The sequence below is a fragment of the Mesoplodon bidens genome, assembly GCF_964165515.1.
Source record: "Mesoplodon bidens genome assembly, chromosome: 2".
NCBI lineage: Eukaryota > Metazoa > Chordata > Mammalia > Artiodactyla > Ziphiidae > Mesoplodon > Mesoplodon bidens.
Window position 1 is genome coordinate 103,942,780 of NC_138177.1, and position 19,923 is coordinate 103,962,702.

The 19,923-nt window shown below is 36.0% G+C and overlaps 1 protein-coding gene across 5 annotated transcripts in view; it reads right to left on the reverse strand.

Annotated features, from left to right (window-relative positions):
* The window catches only part of CCDC18 (coiled-coil domain containing 18), a 136,286-nt gene that overhangs the window by 45,144 nt on the left and 71,219 nt on the right, over positions 1-19,923 (reverse strand). For all 5 annotated transcript variants that reach the window (XM_081226547.1, XM_081226549.1, XM_081226546.1 and 2 more), the window contains 6 exons: positions 17,232-17,399; positions 14,185-14,327; positions 10,897-11,060; positions 10,466-10,679; positions 4,911-5,010; positions 776-892 (listed from right to left, as the gene is read on the reverse strand). In XM_081226547.1, the coding sequence (XP_081082673.1) occupies positions 776-892; positions 4,911-5,010; positions 10,466-10,679; positions 10,897-11,060; positions 14,185-14,327; positions 17,232-17,399 (906 nt within the window). The remainder of the gene's footprint in view (positions 1-775; positions 893-4,910; positions 5,011-10,465; positions 10,680-10,896; positions 11,061-14,184; positions 14,328-17,231; positions 17,400-19,923) is intronic.

Here is a 19,923-nt window from a genome sequence, read left to right on the forward strand (position 1 = left end):
CTTCCTTAGAGGCAACCACAGTTAACAAAATTACTTGCAAATCCTTCCAGAGATATTTTATACATATTTAGATATGCACACATTATAATAAATATGTGAACACATTGACATACAAAAAAAATACATTCAAATAACATTAAAAGGGTAAGCACCAGAAGCTGGGGAGTCAGAGAAAAGGAGAAATGTTGGTAGAAGGGTACAAAGTTTCCATTAGGCAGGATGAATAAATTCTGGAGATACAATGTATGGCACAGTGAATGACTGTAATTAGTAATACTATGTTGTATACTTGATAAGTGTTCTCATAAAAAAAAAAGTAACTATATGAGGTTGTAGATATGTTAATTAGTTTGATTACTGTAATTATTTCATAATGTATATGTACATTAAAACATCATGTTGTACATCTTAAATATATGCCATTTTTTGTCAATTATACCTCAATAAAGCTGGGGAAAAAAATTGAGAAGAAAGTGAATATAACGTAGGATGTACAAGATAATTAAAATTATGCAGTATTGGGAATTCCCTGGCAGTCCTGTGGTTAGGACTCCGTGCTCTCACTGCCAAGGGTCTAGGTTCAATCCCTGGTTGGGGAACTAAGATCCCACAAGCTACACAGCGCAGTGAAAAACAATAAATAAATAAAGTAAAATAATGCAGTATTTTTATTGTTTGTATTCTATTAAAAAGCTGTATTATGTGAATAACAGATACTTACAGTTAAGGAATTATTTTTTTAACAATTTAAAACACGTAATTTTTAATAATTTACCTGTTTGTTGCTTTCTTTAAGTTCCAATTCTGATTTCTCCAGAGTACCCTCTAATTTAATTATTTTCTGTTCCATTTCTCCCCTGTACTCATGAACAGTCATATCCAAATGTGTAACCTAAGTACAAAATCAACATTAAGCTGTCACTCAATTTTATTCTAACATGGAAAACTGTGTGCTTGGAATGTGATTTAGAATTGTTTATAGTGGGTATAACTAAAGAATAAATGCATCTCAAATAAATTATTAAAAAGAATGAGACAGGGGCTTCCCTGGTGGCGCAGTGGTTGAGAGTCCACCTGCTGATGCAGGGGACATGGGTTCATGCCCCGGTCTGGGAGGATCCCACATGCCACGGAGCAGCTGGGCCCGTGGGCCATGGCTGCTGAGCCTGCGCGTCCGGAGCCTGTGCTCCGCAACAGGAGAGGCCCGCGTAGCGCAAAAAAAAAAAAAAAAGAATGAGACAAATAATCATTGCTTAATAATACTGGATCTAGAGCCCGATATATGATTATGTTCACATAAGTGACAAATAAAATGATTCAAACTTCATTTTATGCTTGATAAAAGCTTCTAGGGCTTCCCTGGTGGTGCAGTGGTTAAGAATTTGCCTGCCAATACAGGGGACATGGGTTCTATCCCTGGTCCGGGAAGATCCCACATGCCGCGGAGCAACTAAGCCTGTGCACCACAACTACTGAGCCTGCACTCTAGGGCCCGCGTGCCAAAACTACTGAATCCACGTGCTGCAACTACTGAAGCCCGTGCACCTAGAGCCCATGCTCCACAACAAAGAGAAGCAACCGCAATGAGAAGCCCGCACACTGCAACCAAGAGTAGCTCCTGCTCGCCACAACTAGAGAAAGCCCGCGCACAGCAATAAAGACCCAATGCAGCCCAAAAAAATCAATAAAATTTAAGAAAAAAAGAAAGCTGCTAAATAACAATGCAACATGAAAATTGTGGGATGCAGCAAAAGCACTGCTTGGAGGAACATCTAAAACATTGAATGCATATATTAGAAAAGAAGAAAGGCCTAAAATCAATCATCTAAGCTTTTCCCTTGGGTAACTAGAAAAGGAAGAGCAAATTAAATCCAAACTAAGCAGAAGAAAAAAATAATAAAAGAGCAGAAATCAATGAAGTTAAAATTGGGAAATCAACAGAGAAAATCAACAAAGCCAAAAGCGGGTTCTTTGAAAAGATCAATAATATAAATAAGTCTCCAGCCAGACTAACTTAAAAAAAGAAAAAAAAAGAGAGAGGATATAAATTGCTAATATGAGAAATGAAAGAGGAGATATTACTACAAATCTCAAGGACATTAAAAGGATAATAGAGAAATATTACAAACAACTCTCTGCCCATGAATTTAATAAAACTAGATGAAATAGATGAGTTACTCGAAAGGCACAATCTGCCAAAACTCACACAAGAAGAAAGAGACAATTTGAATAAGCCTATATCTATTAAAGAAATTCAATCAATGATTAATAACTTTCCAAAACAGAAAGCACCAGACTCAGATGGATTCATTGCTGAATTCTACCAAACATTTAAGGAAGAAATTATACTAATTCACTATACTCTTACTTAGTAGATAGAAGCTGAAGAAATACTAACTCATTCTCTGAGGCCAGCATTACCCTGATACCAAAACCAGACAGAGACATTATAAAGAAAGAAAACTACAGACCAGTATCTTTCATGGACATAGATATAAAAATTCTCAATAAAATATTATTGAATCATACCCAACGATGTATAAAAAGAACTATACACCACAACAAGCGGGATTTTTTCTAGGTATGAAAGGCTTTTTCAACATTTGAAAGTTAATTAATGTAACTGATCACATCAATAGGCTAAAGAAGAAAATCACATGATCATATTAATAGATGCAGAAAAAACATTTGACAAAATCCAACATCTATTCATGATAAAAACTCTTGGTAAACTAGGAATAGAGAGTAACTGCCTCAACTTGATAAAGAATATCTAAAAAAAACCAACAGCTAACATCACACTTAACAGTGAGCAACTCAAAGTTTTCCCATTAAGATCAGATACAAGGCAAAGATATTCCATCGTACCACTTCTTTTCAACATTGTACAGGATGTCCTAGCTAATGAAGTAAGACAAGAAAAGGAAATAAAAGGTATACAGGTTGGGAAGGAAGACATAAAACTGTCTTTGTTTGCAGATGACATGATGATTTAGGTAGAAAATCCAAAGGATTTGACAAAAAAATTCCTGGAACTAATAAGTGATTATAGCAGGGTTGCAGGATACAAGATTAATACACAAAAATCAATTGCTTTCCCATGTACCAGCAATGAACAAGAGAAATTTGAAGTTAAAAACAAAATTATCATTTATATTAGCATTCTCCAAAATGAAATAGTTATAAATCTAACAAAACATATTCAAGATCTATATATGGAAAACTATAAAACTCCAATGAAAGAAATCAAAGAATTATATAAATGGAGAGAGAGTTCATGTTCATGGATAGGAAGACTTAATATTGTCAAGATGTCAGTTCTTCCCAACTTGATGTATAGATTCAAGGCAATGCCAATCAAAATCCCAGCAAGTTATTTTGTGGATATCAACAAACTGGTTCTAAAGTTTATAGGGAGAGGCAAAAAAACCAGAAGGGCCAACACAATTTTGAAAGAGAACAAAGTTGGAAAACTGACATTACCCAACTTCAAGACTTACTAAAAAGGTACAGTAATCAAGACAGTGTGGTACTGATGAAAGAATAGGTGAATAAATCAATAGAACAGAAGAGACCAGAAACAAACCCATGTAAATATAGTCGACTGATCTTTGACAAAGGAGCAAAGGCAATACAAGATGTCCTTCAATAGGTGAATGGATAAATAAACCATAATATATCCAGGCAATGGAATACTATTCCATGCTAAAAAGAAATAAGCTTTGAAAAGACACGGAGGAAACTTAAATGCATATTACTAAGTGAAAGAAGTCAATCTGAAAAGGTTACATACAATACAATATGATTCCAACTGTATGACATTCTGGAAAAGGCAAAACTAGAGAGACAGAAAAAAGATCAGTGGTTGCCAGGGTTGGGATAAGAGGGAGAGGGATGAATAGGTGGGGCACAGAGGATTTTTAGGGCAGTGAAAATATTCTCAATGATACCATAATGATGGATAGCTGTCCAAACTCCTAGAACGTATAACACAAAAGTAAACTGTAATGTAAACTATGGACTTTGGGTGATTATGAAGTGTCAATGTATCAATAGGTTCATCAGCTTTAACAAATGTACCATTCTGGCAGGGAATGTTGATAATGGGGAAGGCTGTGCATCTGTGGGGGTGGGGGGTTTACAGGAAATCTCTCTACCTGCTGCTCAATTTGGCTGTGGACCTAAAACTGCTCTAAATAATAAAGTCTTTTAAAAAAGATGCTGCTAAATAATGCCTTCTGAATATTTTTGTTCCTCCAATAAATACTAGCTGAGCAAGTAACTCCTTTAATCCCATTTTCTTCTGCTATACAGTATTATAAGAGATCAAAAGGTTCAGATACTAAGCTAAACTTCATTCCCCAAAATCCACCTGCTATAAAAATAGCAAGATAAAGAGAGACGACATAGTTCTAATTTAAAAAATATTTATGTGCACAGAAAAAAGAAATAGTTATAAAGGGACTTCCCTGGTGGCACAGTGGTTAAGAATCTGCCTGCCAATGCAGGGGACACGGGTTCGAGCCCTGGTCTGGGAAGATCCCACATGCTGCGCAGCGACTAATCCCACGAGCCACAACTACTGAGCCTGCACTCTAGAGCCCGCGAGCCACAACTACTGAGCCCATGCACCACGACTGAAGCCCGCACGCCTAGAGCCCGTGTTCCGCAACAAGAGAAGCCACCTCAATAAGAAGCGCACACACAGCAATGAAGAGTAGAGAAAGCCCACTCATAGCAACAAAGACCTAACACACCAAAATAAATAAATGAATTTTAAAAAAAGCTATAAAAATGTTTATTTTGCCAAAAAGAGGGGACCTCTGAAACCTTGTGTGATTGTATTTTAACAGAAAATTTCATTAAAATATAGTTTAAAAATATATATATATATAGTTAAGAAAACCAACTTGAGCTGCTCTTTGCTTCAGCTCCCAATTTCTCTCCTTAAGTGCCTGATCCATTTCAAGGAGTTCTTGCTTTTTGTCTTCAATCTCCATCTTGCATTCCCTGCAATTTATCAAAGTGAAAAAAATATAAGCAAATAAATAGGAATATTATAGTTTCAAAAAATTAAATCAAGTGGGTTACCTTTCCTGTAAGTTAAAAGTGATAGGATATATTCAACTATTTCAGATTGAGAGCTCACATTAAAGGAATAATGTATAAAGAAAATGACTGATATCAATGCAACTACTTTAACAGAGTATTCTAAAAAGGCAAAAGTTAACTCAGATTCTACCATTGGAGACAATTTAAGCTAAATGTTAAAAGCACGACCAAGGAATAAGATTGAATCAGTATAAGAATTTAAAAAATATATCTATATTTTTTCATCTATAGATCAAAGGAGTGTTTGAAAGTCTTTTATATATAATAGCTGTGAGTTCACTATAACTGAACGAGGCATTTATCTCATGATTGCTGTCCCTGATATCCAAAGCTCAGTAAACGACCACTGTATTTCTTATGGGAATTTTTTTTAACATCTTTATTGGAGTATAATTGCTTTACAATGGTGTGTTAGTTTCTGCTTTATAACAAAGTGAATCAGTTATACATATACATATGTTCCCATATCTCTTCCCTCTTGCGTCTCCCTCCCTCCCACCCTCCCTATCCCACCCCTCTAGGTGGTCACAAACCACCGAGCTGATCTCTCTGTGCTATGCGGCTGCTTCCCACTAGCTATCTATTTTACATTTGGTAGCGTATATATGTCCATGCCACTCTCTCACTTTGTCACAGCTTACCCTTCCCCCTCCCCATATCCTCAAGTCCATTTTCCAGTAGGTCTGTCTTTATTCCCGTCTTGCCCCTAGGTTCTTCATGACCTTTTTTTCCCCCCTTAGATTCCATATATATGTGTTAGCATATGGCATTTGTTTTTCTCTTTCTCACTTATTTCACTCTGTATGACAGACTCTAGGTCCGTCCACCTCACTACAAATAACTCAATTTTGTTTCTTTTTATGGCTGAGTAATACTCCATTGTATATATGTGCCACATCTTCTTTATCCATTCATGTGTTGATGGACACTTAGGTTGCTTCCATGTCCTGGCTATTGTAAATAGAGCTGCAATGAACATTTTGGTACATGACTCTTTTTGAATTATGGTTTTCTCAGGGTATATGCCCAGTAGTGGGATTGCTGGGTCGTATGGTAGTTCTATTTTTAGTTTTCTAGGGAACCTCCATACTGTTCTCCATAGTGGCTGTATCAATCTACATTCCCACCAACAGTGCAAGAGGGTTCCCTTTTCTCCACACCTACTCCAGCATTTATTGTTTACAGATTTTTTGATGATGGCCATTCTGACCCCTGTGAGATGATATCTCACTGTAATTTCGATTTGCATTTCTCTAATGATTAATGATGTTGAGCATTCTTTCATGTGTTTGCTGGCAATCTGTGTATCTTCTTTGGAGAAATGTCTATTTAGGTCTTCTGCCCATTTTTGGATTGGGTTGTTTTTTTTTTTGATATTGAGCTGCATGAGCTGATTGTAAATTTTGGAGATTAATCCTTTGCCAGTTGCTTCATTTGCAAATATTTTCTCCCATTCTGAACATTGTCTTTTTGTCTTGTTTATGGTTTCCTTTGCTGTGCAAAAGCTTTTAAGTTTCATTAGGTCCCATCTGTTTATTTTTGTTTTTATCTCCATTTCTTTAGGAGGTGGGTCAAAAAGGATCTTGCTGTGATTTATGTCATAGAGTGTTCTGCCTATGTTTTCTTCTAAGAGTTTGATAGCGTCTGGCCTTACCATTTAGGTCTTTAATCCATTTTGAGTTTATTTTTGTGTATGGTGTTAGAGAGTGTTCTAATTTCATACTTTTACATGTATCTGTCCAGTTTTCCCAGCACCACTTACTGAAGAGGCTGTCTTTTCTCCACTGTATATTCTTGCCTCCTTTATCAAAGATAAGGTGACCATATGTGCGTGGGTTTATCTCTGGCTTTCTCAGATTCTACTATTGGAGACAATGTAAGCTAAATGTTAAAAGCACTACCAGGGAATAAGACCGAATCAGTATAAGAATTTAAAAAACATATCTATATTTTTTCATCTATAGATCAAAGGAGTGTTTGAAAGTCTTTTATATATAATAGCTGTGAGTTCACTATAATTGAACGAGGCATTTATCTCATGATTGATGTCCCTGATATCCAAAGCTCAGTAAACGACCACTGTATTTCTTACGGGAATTTTACTCAAAATGACACCTTACATTTAGTGAAGTATTGAAGTCTAATATAGAAATATTTTAAATGTATTTTTTATAAATTCTAGCCCTCTTAAAACACTAACTTTTGAATAATTTTATATTATAAAAATGCTTAAAATGACACAATTTTAATATTTATATCACTCTGAAGCCTCTGATCAGAGAATTTTAATTTCGAACTCTAAGTTCTGATATCACAAAGGATGAAAATGTTGTTGGTCTTGAATCTTCATATGATTTTCCAATCTTAAATATGAAACAATATAATAAAGGTACTGACTTTAAAAAGCAGATTCTGAACTTCTTTAATGAGCTGTTTACTGTTCTCCTAAAAGCCTGAAGAGTTCATACAAGGCTAAACTTATATTCTAAAAGTAATATGAAATGAATTCTAAAGATAACTCTAATTGCTGTCTATATGAATAGCTGCACTTCCAAAATTCAGCTACTAGCTAGAATTTTAAGTTTTACTTCTTTTATCCATTCATTCCCTTAATCATTTAGCAAATATTTATTGGATGTTTCTTATATATCAAGGTTCTATGTACTGTGGAATTAATAGTCAACAGGATAGATGTTGTTCATCACATAAAGCTTACATTCTACTAGGTCAAGAGATGGACTATAAATAATAAACAACTCAACATGAAAAATATAATATAAAGTGCTATGTTAGAACATTAAATACAGTGATGAGATCGTGACTGGGAGGTTATGTTAGAATAGGTGGTCAGGGAAGGGCCCTTTGAGGTAATGTGAACGGTATGAAGAAGCTGGCCATACAACCATTATTTCAGGCCAAAGAAACAGCTATGGCAAAAGTCCTAAAGTGGGAAAAAAACTTGGTAAACTTTAAGTACAATAAAAAAGCCAGGAGCAAGCAGAACAATATGAAATGAGGCCAGAGAAGTAGGCAGGAACCTTGGGCTTTGTATTACAGGAAAAGGAGCTTGTATTTTTTTTTTCGATTGTGGTAAAATACATATAACATAAGATTTACCATTTTAACCACTTTAAAGTGTACAATGCAGTTACACTAAGTACATTCACAATGTTGTGTAACCATTACCACTATTTCCAGTACTTTTTCATCATTCTGAATGGAAACCCCATATCCATTAGCAGTTTTTTTCCATTCTCCCTTCTCCCAGTCCCTGGCAACAATTAATCTGCTTTCTATCTCTATGGATTTGCTAATTCTGGATATTTCATATAAATGGAATTATGCAACATATATGTGGGTTCTTTCATTTAGCATATTATTTTCAAGGTTCATCCACGTTGTAGCATGTTTCAGTACTCTATTCCTTTTCATGGCTTATTATTATTCCTTGTATGGATACACCACACTGTGTTTATCCATTCACAAGTATCAGTGTCCAGCTGGGTCGTTTCCACTTATTGGCTATTGGGAATAGCCATACTATGAACATTTGTGCAAAAGTTTTGTTTGAACACCTGTTTTCAATTCTTTTGGGTACTTACCTAGGAGTGGAATTACTGAGTTATATGGTTAATGTATGTTTAAGTTATTGAGGAACTGCCACACTGTTTTCCACAGAGGCTATAACCATTTTAGTTTACCATTTGTTATTTTCTGCTTGGATTTTTTTTTTTTTTTTTTTTTTTTCAGTACGCGTGCCTCTCACTGTTGTGGCCTCTCTCGTTGGGGAGCACAGGCTCCGGACGTGCAGGCTCAGCGGCCATGGCTCATGGGCCCAGCCGCTCCGCGGCATGTGGGGTCCTCCCAGACCGGGGCACGAACCCGTGTCCCCTGCATCGGCAGGCAGACTCTCAACCACTGCACCACCAGGGAAGCCTGTGTTTGTTTTTATTATGGCCATCTTAGTGGGATTGAAGTGGTATCTCATTGTGGTTTTGATTTACATTTCCCAAGGAGCTTGGTTATTATTCTGAATCTTTTGGGAAGCCATTAGAAGATTAAGTAGGGAAGCAATATGATCTGATTTATGTTTTGAATCATAAACTTAAATCAATTCTGTGGAGAATGAATTGTGGGGAAGGTCAAGGATTTAAGCTGGTAGACCAGGTGGGAAGCCACAGCAACAGACCAGGTGAGAGATGATGATGGCTTGTGCTAAGGTGGTAGTAGAAAAAATAAGAAATCAATAGATTTCAGAATATGTTTTAGAAATAAAGTTGACATGACTTGCTAATAGACTGGATGAAAAAAGGGAGGGAAAGAGATAAAAATAATCTTATAGATTTTTGGTTTAAGCAACTGCATAATAATGAGATGGAGGAAGGGCAGGGTTATGAGTAAAAAAAATGAATTGTTTTAGCCACGTTTAAGATGCCTCTTTAAAATACGTCAGTGGAGATAACAAGTAGGTCATTAGATATAAGTCTGGAGTTTGGAGAAGAGGTCTTTCTAGAGATATGGGTTTGGAAGTCTCTGACACATAGTATTTAAAGCTATGTGAAATTTACCAAGAATGAGTTTGTGGGTAGAAAAGAGAAGGGGTCCTGCTCTGAACCACAGGTTATAATATCTAAGATTCTGGGTCACCTTGCTACTCTCTATCCTGTTCTTTCATTACACATTTCACATCCTGGTCTGTTTTCCTTTTCAGAATCCATTTCCCACACTTTGGCTCCAGTCTGGCTCTCCATCCCTACTCATCACAGATGTGTACTGGAACAGCATTTTATGCTACTGCTGCTAATCTAAGAACCCAGATTTTACAGTTGGACAGACTTGTGTTTCACTCCCATCTCTGGACCCTACTATCTGACTTTGGGCATTTTACTTAATTTTCTCAAGCCTCAGTTTTCTCAAGCGTAAAAAGGTGATAATAAGCAACTTATAGGTTTGTTGCAAAGAAATGACTGAGATCATATATGAAGTCCCTGCCATAGTCCTGGCACAAAATTAGGGCTTAACACAAAGAACAACATTGTTATTGTTAATATTATTTTTCTATTAATCACTGCTGTACGCTGGTCCAATCATTTTTTACCACTATGGGATACAGGAGAGGGCCAATGTAAAATGGTCCAAAGAACAGGATGGAAGTATTAGCCAACAGCAACAGCTATATTAGTGAGATGGAGCATGGGATGAACTGCCTAGGATGAGACAGAGTGAACTAAAGGCAGTTGAGAAGTTTGGACATCTAGAATTCAACAACAAACTCTATGGTATGACCCAAGGACTAAGGGTAATAAAGTGAAATACCTGTAACTGTGATATCATTTTTTAGTATTTAACTCACCTAAGTTCAGCTGTGAGATCCTTTATAGTAGTGTATTTTTCCTCTAATGATAACTGAGCCTTCTGTAGAACATCTCTCAATTCCTGGAGTTGTCTTAAAGTACTCTTTAATTCTCCATGAGAATTTTGTAGTTCAGTCTCTAGTACTTCCCGTTTCTGCAAGGCTTCTGTTAGTTCAGTTGCAGTGTGGTGCTGTAACTTTTCTAACTCCTTCACTGTTAAAAGCAGAGAATAATTTTAGAATTATATATATAAACTATTTGTTATTCAGAAATTTGTAAGCAATTATAATTAAGAATATCCAATTTTATTCATCTATAACAGGCAAAATACCACTGACTGTCCCTTCCCCGTCATCTCAAATTCTCACTTTATTCCATTTCTTCAAATATACAAATGCAGGCAGCTAAGCTGAGCTAACCTGTTGCTTACCAGCATTTGTTTTCTTATCTAGTTCTGTCTTTGTCTGTTCTAATATCATGTCGAACTGAGAGAGATGCATTGCTTTATTTTCTCCATCTTGTTTTAGGTGCTTTATTTCTTTTTCCATTTTATACAGTTCTTCTTTGTAGTGATCCATCTCAAGTTTTACTTGCCTAGTTAAAAACAAAAAAATAAAATAAATAATAATTTGGAAACTTAAAAATCAACTAACTTATCTCTGACTGAACAAAGTCTGCAAGTTATATAAAGACAAATATCAGCACAATGTCTAGTCCTCGTGGGATGAATTGGGAGATTGGGATTGACATATATACACTAATATGTATAAAATGGATAACTAATAAAAACCTGCAGTATAAAAAATAGTCAGAATCTTAAATCACCTATTATATTGTTAGAAATGCTCCAACTAATAGATTGTAATTCTGTACCAATTTCATGCCACTAAACACAACTATGTGATGTGTTTACCTAGTACACTACCTGGCACACAAAAGGTGCTCAATGAATTTGTTTTCTTTCTATTTGGAGATATTTTAATTTTTTTTAAAGATTTTTTTTGATGTGGACCATTTTTAAAGTCTTTATTGAATTTGTTACAATATTGCTTCTGTTTTATGTTTTGGCTTTTTGGCCACGAGGTATGTGGGATCTTAGCTCCGTGACAAGGGATGAACCCGCACTCCCTGCATTGGAAGGCGAGGTCTTAACCACTGGCCCACCAGGGAAGTCCCTGAGATATTTTAATTTTAAAACAGATCCAAGGAGATATATAACAGATATATTTCAACTCTAAACCCTTTTGTGAGAGAAAAACAGCTTTATAAATTATAGTTTCAGAAGTGAAAGAAGCAATAGTTGGAACAGAGAAAAACCCTGTTTCATGAAGAGAAGATCTTGGAACTAGGATATCTTTCTTATGAAGTTTATTCATCTAGTTCATAAGCTTCCTACTAGTAATTAGAACTTATTTTACCCACTGAATGTGCCTATTAGCTATAATTAAGAAGAGTTTTTGTCTAGAAGTCAAAGGGTGGGAGTAAGAAAAGAAAGAAGCAGTTATTTCAATTTTCTTAGTGAAACAAAAGCAAGATCAACAGTGAGAGCAAGGATTGGGGAGGGGTTGTTAGAGTTTTGAAAGAAAAGGCAAAAGTGTAAAAGAGTCCTCTACAAGAGTAAGTAACACTGTGATTGCCAGGCAGACAGCATTAAGAAAATGCCTAAGGTTTTGAAGTTATGGGTATAAAGTAAGACTGGTCAGTGTGGTTATATTTTTCTCCAGCCTCTGTAAAGATGCAAGCATGAATTAGTCTGAGTTGAATTTTTAGTTCTGTGTACCACAAAGTACGAGAGAGGTAAAGGAGTTGTGGGTTTATGTAAATCAGTGATTTTAATGATTAATTAGAATTTAAGCTAGGTAAAGAGAGGAGAAAGGGCATTAGGGAATGAGACAGTGGTAGAACTGATAGATCAGAGGTCCTAGTTACATCAAAGAATTGTTGAATTGGGGGTATTAAAGGGAATGAGGTAATAATATAGAGGTAGATGCATAGTATTCAGATTATGTTGAAAAAATGGAGATATCAGAAATGATAAGATCTAGGATAAATCATGTGAGTGAGTGGCTGAGGATCAGCTAGATAGATGTATATTGAAATCCCCAAGAATAAAGACAGGAGTAGTGTTGGAGAGAGCTATGTAAGTCAGGTGGCCTGTAGGTGTCAGCAACAATGAGGGATGATATGATCTGATGACATGAGGTTCATGGTGTATGTCATACTATTCCACATCTCAACCCTGTGGTACAAGAACTATGGGGAAAAGTTTTTACTTTAGAGAGCTGCAGGGGAAGAAGCAATGTCCTCAGGGGACAGTCACATTTCTGTTACAGCAAGAGAAAAGAAGAGATAGAGAATATAGGGAATGTCTCTCAGGATGGACTGTGAATTCCAGAGGATAAAGTGAAAATCTTTCACAAGTTCAGATGCGGTGGGAAAAGGGAAGAAAATACATGAGGAGGTTTTTGGGACTTAGTAAGAGAGATGAGGGTAAATCTAACGCCTGGAAATCTGATGCTTCTGTGGCATCTGGCACAAGCAAAGATAAAGTTACAATGTTGATTAGTCTTTGTGGGATTAAGGTACACACTGGTGGTGAGGCTGTGTTACTGGAGAGACAACTACCAATGGCAGAAAGAAGGTCTGAAGAACTGTGGTCTTAGTCTTAAACATAGGATATCTTCTTGACCCCAATGAGAGAGTTGAGGATATCTGGGGAAGCAACTTGTTACTCAAAGCACAAAGGCCCTACATTTATTCCTGTCAGAGGGGGAGAGGGAGTCTGAGGATGTTGTGGTTTAAGTTCAAATGCATAAGTTAACTCTAATTCCTGTTGGTAGAATGGTGGGCTAATTAAGAGTTTATTATTAATTATGTCAACTCTTGTCGACAAAGTATAAGAGGTCTGGGGAAGCTAGGTATAACTTTCAGCTAATAGTTCCCTTTCTTGACCAATTAACTATTGATTTCTTAGCACAGCCCAGCCACATTAAATCAGGATCTTTAGAGGTAGGACCTAGGCATCAGTACTTTTTTTTTTTTTTTTTTTTTTGTGGTACGCGGGCTTCTCACTGCTGTGGCCTCTCCCGTTGCGGAGCACAGGCTCCGGATGCGCAGGCTCAGCGGCCATGGCGCACGGACCCAGCCACTCCGCGGCATGTGGGATCTTCCCAAACCGGGGCGCGAACCCGTGTCCCCTGCATCGGCAGGCGGACTCTCAACCACTGCGCCACCAGGGAAGCCCGCATCAGTACTTTTTAAAGCTCCTTGGGTGATTTTAATGTTCAGTCAATGTTGAGACCACTGTTTTCTTCTATTAATTTACTCCCTCCCATAAACAATTAGAATCCATGAAAAGTTCCTCTATATGAGTACATCTTTGCCTGCCACTTTCACAATTCAATTTAATAAAACAGCTGCTGAGTGCCTATGAGGTACAAGGAACTATGCTGATTGTTGTGGGAGGACCCTTAGATTAAACCATATATTATCTTGGCCTTAAGGAACTACAATATAGTAGGAGAGCAAAGGATATTAACTTATGATACTAAAAGGCATGAGGGATATGAGGGAGGTGCAAACAATGCTATAGGAACACACACCGTAAAGAAATTAATTCCTCAAGCAAACACTTCACTGAACATTATCTGATAGTGAAACTCAAATATGACTGATGTTAAAGCAGGAAGACAAATATAAACTAACATATTCATTTTACCTGGCAGTACCAGTAAGTTCAATAACTTTTTGCCTTTTTAAATCTGCTTCATATGTGGCTGCTTCACATTTTTCCTCCATTTTTCTCAACTTTTCAGCTGAACTTTCCCTTTGTTTCTGAAGCTCTTGTTCAAGTTTTGATACCTTGTAAAGCAATTTTCAGTTAAGTATTTAAAATTCAAACACAGTTCAACATTTTTCAGAAGAAAAATATTTATATAAATTTGTAGCCTAGCCTATCAGTTTCAAGATGTTATTACAAAAATTAAAGTATAGACCAAGAAACGTTTTGAAAATATGAAAGCAAAACAATTTTTAATAAGAAAGATATTTCATTCACATACATATTTATAGAAGTGACCACATCATAACACTAAAATAGGACTTAAAAGAATTGTACAGAATAATGGTAAATGTTCCTCTTTTCATCATCCTCATCTGAAATGTTCTTTCTTCTCTTGTCAAACTATGTTTCTTTCCTTCTTCACAAATTGGCTCATACCAATTCCTAGAATTCCCATCTGCCCTCAAACTTTACAACTTGCATTTGCTCCTATTCATTCCTCTTTCTGTTTTACTACATTGCAGGAGGTATTCTTCCTCCTATATAAGTCAAACTGCTTCATAAGCATTCTGGATTCAACTCCTATCCACTTTTTAAGGAACCTCATACTACTACCTCTACTCTCTGCTGTATCTTCAATCTCTTTCTTCTGGTTTCTTTATATTAGCATTTAAACATGTTCAGGACCTTCCTATCATAAAAAACTTTCCTCCACACCTCTATCTCCTTCCAACTACCACCATTTCTTTCCTCCTCTTTATAGCCCAACTTCTCAGATTTTTTTCTATGCTTGTTGTATCATTTTTCTCATTTTCTCATTCATTCCTCAACCCATAGCAATCTAGGCACTGTACAGAAACTACACTGTGTCACCAATGGCTTCCATGCAGCTAATTCCAATGGGCATTTCTCAACCCTCAATTTACTTGACACTGATTGCAGCAGCCCATGACACCAATTATAATCCGTTAAGTCATGAAATACTTACTTTGGCTTCCAGGTACTGTATCCTTCAGAGCTCTGTCAAAGTCAGTCATCTCACCCCTCATTCTATGTTCTCTCCCTAGTTAACCTCAGCCACTTCATTTTTTTTTTTTTTCAATTTTTTTTTTGGCTGTGTTGGGTCTTCATTGCTGCACGCAGCCTTTCTCTAATGGCAGCGAGCGGGGGCTACTCTTCGTTGCAGTGCTCGGGCTTCTCATTGCAGTGGCTTCTCTTGTTGTGGAGCACGGGCTTTAGGTGTGTGGGTTTCAGTAGTTGCAGCACGTGGGCTCAGTAGTTGCAGCAGTGGGGCCTAGAGCACGCGGGCTTCAGTAGTTGCGGCACGTGGCATCCATAGTTGCAGTGCGCAGGCTCTAGGGCACATAGGCATCAGCAGTTGTGGCTTGCGGGCTCTAGAGCACAGGATCGGTAGTTGTGGCGCATGGACTTAGTTGCTCTGTGGAATGTGGGATCTTCCCATAACAGGGATCGAAGCCATGTCCCCTGCATTGGCAGGTGGATTCTTAACCACTGTGCCACCAGCGAAGTCCCACTTCTTATTTTCAATGAACATTTACATGACTGTGATCTCAAAGTTAATATCTGGCTAATGACTTTGATATCCTCCCTACTGTTCTAAAACCTCTCATTGAAGAACTAAGTACAGATTATAAGTTATTAATATCCACACCCCCAACTTAAGTTCCAAATATAAAATTAAAATAGTACCCAGGTAAAAAGGGAAGGGAACCATGGAAAATCTACCCATTCTGTGTTTGATTAAATGGCACACTCATAAGCAGAAAGAATCTAAAGATAACAATCTGAATAAATCCAACACGGAACCTGTGCATAGTGGAACATGAATAAAGAGTAGAAAAAATATATGCTGGAAAATTTATTCCAAATACTGAAGGAATTTTTAGATAAAAACTTCTTTAGATCCTCAAAGAAATTAGAGAAGACATAAAAATCTCTTAAAACAAAGATCATGAAGAAATAAAATAACCAAATGAAAAATACAAAGGAATTGATAGACTTAAGGAAAAAAAAACTCAGAAGAAAACCGTAAGACCATTATAGAAATGAAAACAATTTCAGAAAGAACAAGAATTATAATCAATCTTACAAAAACTGGGGTCAGTGACTAGGGATTTAGAAAGTGGGAATCAAATAACAGATGAAATGAAGAAATGCCTCAGGATGAAGCTGTACAACAGGCATAGCAAACAGTAGGTCTAGACTTGAACAAAAGGGATGGAGAGCCACAGGACAGATGTCTCTAAAAAAGAAAATACAGAATACCTGCCTGATATATTTGAATGTGCAGAGAAGAGATTCTTTAGTTCCACTGGAGAGGCTGAGGATGAAGTTAGAATACACAGATTAAAAAGTCATACAAATGACAAAAAGTGAGGTGTGGTGAGGTTACTGGGAACTATCATTTTCTAATTTATACTTTTCTGTAAAGTGTGATGAGAGGAAAACAAAACAAAAAATGTGAAATATCTGTCAGAATAATTCAGATGAATTTGGTAATGAATGAAAGAAAAAAGATTCGATTCTAGAATAAAATTTCCTAGGATTCTTTTTTGGAGTAATAACTTATTTTTTAAAATCAGTAGTTTCCTTTGGAATTTTTCTTTTAGTGCATTGCTTGCCATTTCTTTAGGGATTATCACACATCTCCTGATCCAAAATGAAGAAAATGCAAGCTATAATGATTCAGATAGGTGTTATATTCAGGTCCAAAAAGGAAAAAGTGAATAAAGCAGACTAAATTATAACTAAGTTGGATGGAGTGACAAAAATGTGCCCACAGTATTACACGATCACATTACATTGGAATAAAACTTTATACATTTTACAATGTTAATTTAGAATATTTCTTATAATATGGTATCTTTGAGGTTAAACAGCAATTTAAATAACTAGCAAAAAAATCTATTATCAATTTAAAAAACTTTCTATTTCATAAAACCACTTTGACCAATAATATATACCTGTTTTTCAAGTTTAGTTTGAATGTCTTCTAGCTCTCCATTTCTAATTGTCTCTTGTTGTAACATTTGCTGCTGTTGTTGAAGAGTATGCTGCAGAATAACATTTTGCTCAGTAGTCTCTTGAAGACTGTGATTTTTAATCTTCAGCTCTTTCTGTAAACAATATACCTAACAAATATACACAATTCTCATTATAATGACATATTTCAAATAAAAAGCAATAAAATGTCAATGTTGTCTACCTTATTAGATAATTACCCTCAGTTGTCATATGGGACAATTGTATTCACAGCTATAATTTATTATGTGGAAGGGCAGGGCTCATTTTTCTGATGGGGAGGTATGTTAGAAGGGCCTGTTAATAGGGTTGGTTCTTGGCTGATGTCTGGGAATGTGGCTTTTGAAACATTCCTTAAGTAATGAGACTGTTTTCCCTGGCTAGGGCACCAAATCATGCTTTCCTTCTAGGAGTCTGGAATTCTGATACTTATGGCTGTTCTTATGTGACCAGCACCCAATAAAAAACCTTGAACTTTGAGTCATAAGCAGGCTTCCCTGGGCAGAAGTACTGCATAAATGTTGCCGCATTTCACTTCTACAGAAAGGAGCTTATTCTGTGTGACTTCTCCCAGAACAAGGGAGAAAACATAGGAAGCCATGGATTTCTTCACACTCCATTTGATGTACCTTTTTCTCGTATTGATAATAAACCATAACCATGAAAACACTGTATAAATGTTAGGTGTTATTTAGTACATTATTGTTGCTATCATTGCCATTGTTTGTAAAATAATATCCCAGCAAGCACTCTTAAATATTCACGCTCCAAAACACATAAAGGAAAACAATACCAACTAAGAAATTGCACTTATTCACTCCAAATATTTAGGACTTGAACATGCTGATCCCCCAAATTGTTTTAAATGAAACCTTTAGAGTTATCTGGGAGAATCTATTAAGAAGGGGAAAAAAATGCCCTTTGTCCAAGAAATCCAAATCCTAAAGAGTGCCAAAAGAAATCATTTTAAAATTCTATAAATAATACGGCATAATTTAATATATATTTCATAATATTTGTTACCTGTTCTTTAAGTAAGGGGAAGGTTTACTAAATGATGATATATAAATCTGATTTTAAAAGATGCAACCATTTAGGGCTTCCCTGGTGGCACAGTGATTGAGGGTCTGCCTGCCAATGCGGGGGACGCGGGTTCGTGCCCTGGTTTGGGAGGATCCCACATGCCACGGAGCGGCTGGGCCCGTGAGCCATGGCCACTGAGCCTGCGCGTCCGGAGCCTGTGCTCCACAACGGGAGAGGCCACAACAGTCAGAGGCCCACGTACCGCAAAAAAAAAAAAAAAAAGATGCAACCATTTAAAATCACAGTTTAGGGAGTTCACTGGTGGCCTAGTGGCCCAGGTTCAATCCCTGGTTGGGGAACTGAGATCCCACAAGCCACATGGCATGGCCAAAAAAAAAATAATAATAATAATAATAATTTAAAGGACAGTGGCAAATAAATTTTACAAAATAAAGTGAAAAAAAATCCCACATTTCATTAATATGAAAAACACTCAGGCACATAGAAAAGTGAAAAGTATTAGAGAATATTAGTATTAGGGAATGGATTATAGGTAAATCTTCTTCAAAAGATTTCTTATTGTTGCTTATGTAATAACTTTTTAAAATGAAGGAAAATAAACCCATCCCTTTAAAGCAAACAATCTTTCTAATAAATATCAATTGAGAAGAAAGTAATTTTAAACTCCTAAGAAACAGTGAAGAAGAATCCTGACTTGGTTTTTTCTAATTATACAGCAGTGGAATATTCAGCAGCATCATGAAAGGCTTAGGGGCCAAAAAGCCTTTGCTTATGATAAGAAGCTCTTAAACTTCAAACTTCTTCATTATATGATGATACTGTAAACTTAGAGAACCTTACATATAACAGGCAACTATCCAATTTCTAATATTATTATAATTCTTTTTAATGCTAATCTATTTTACTTTATGTTGTCTGTATGAAAATAATTTATTTAGTGTAAATAGGTATTAGTGACACCTGTTTTGTTTTTCCTGCTAGCTCCTGAGAAAACTACAGATCACACCTCTGCTGTAGTTTATTTTATATAGAACTGACTTGCCTGTAAGTTTATATACTATTCTTTGTTTACTGGAACATGCTGTTTTATACTTACTTTCTTAATCAAATTAAAAAAATGGACAAAGTATTAAAATAAGACAAAATATTAGAAAAAAGATAAGGCCTAACCAAAACACTAAGAAAGTCATACCACATAAGAACAATTAAAAAATTTATTTTAGTAATCTAGCCACTAGCAAAATAATTTCCATTAAAAATACTGAGTATCTAACATATTAGTTGTATCACAAATATTAATTCACAAAAATTAACCTACATCTATCAAATTTATACTGGCATTTCACTCTACTACCCTTTAACTTGCACTTAACTTTAAAAGTAAATATAAGACAAACAGTTTTGACATTATATTCTCTACTGTTATTATCATATTCAGAGAATAAACTTTTCCTAAAGAGTTCAAAAACACTCTCATGATTATTACTAAAAAATAAAATATAACCCAGAAAAGTTACTGACACAATGCCAACTTTGCAAAATTTAAGTCCATCAATTTGAATAAAGGCATTTATCAATAAAATGACGGAT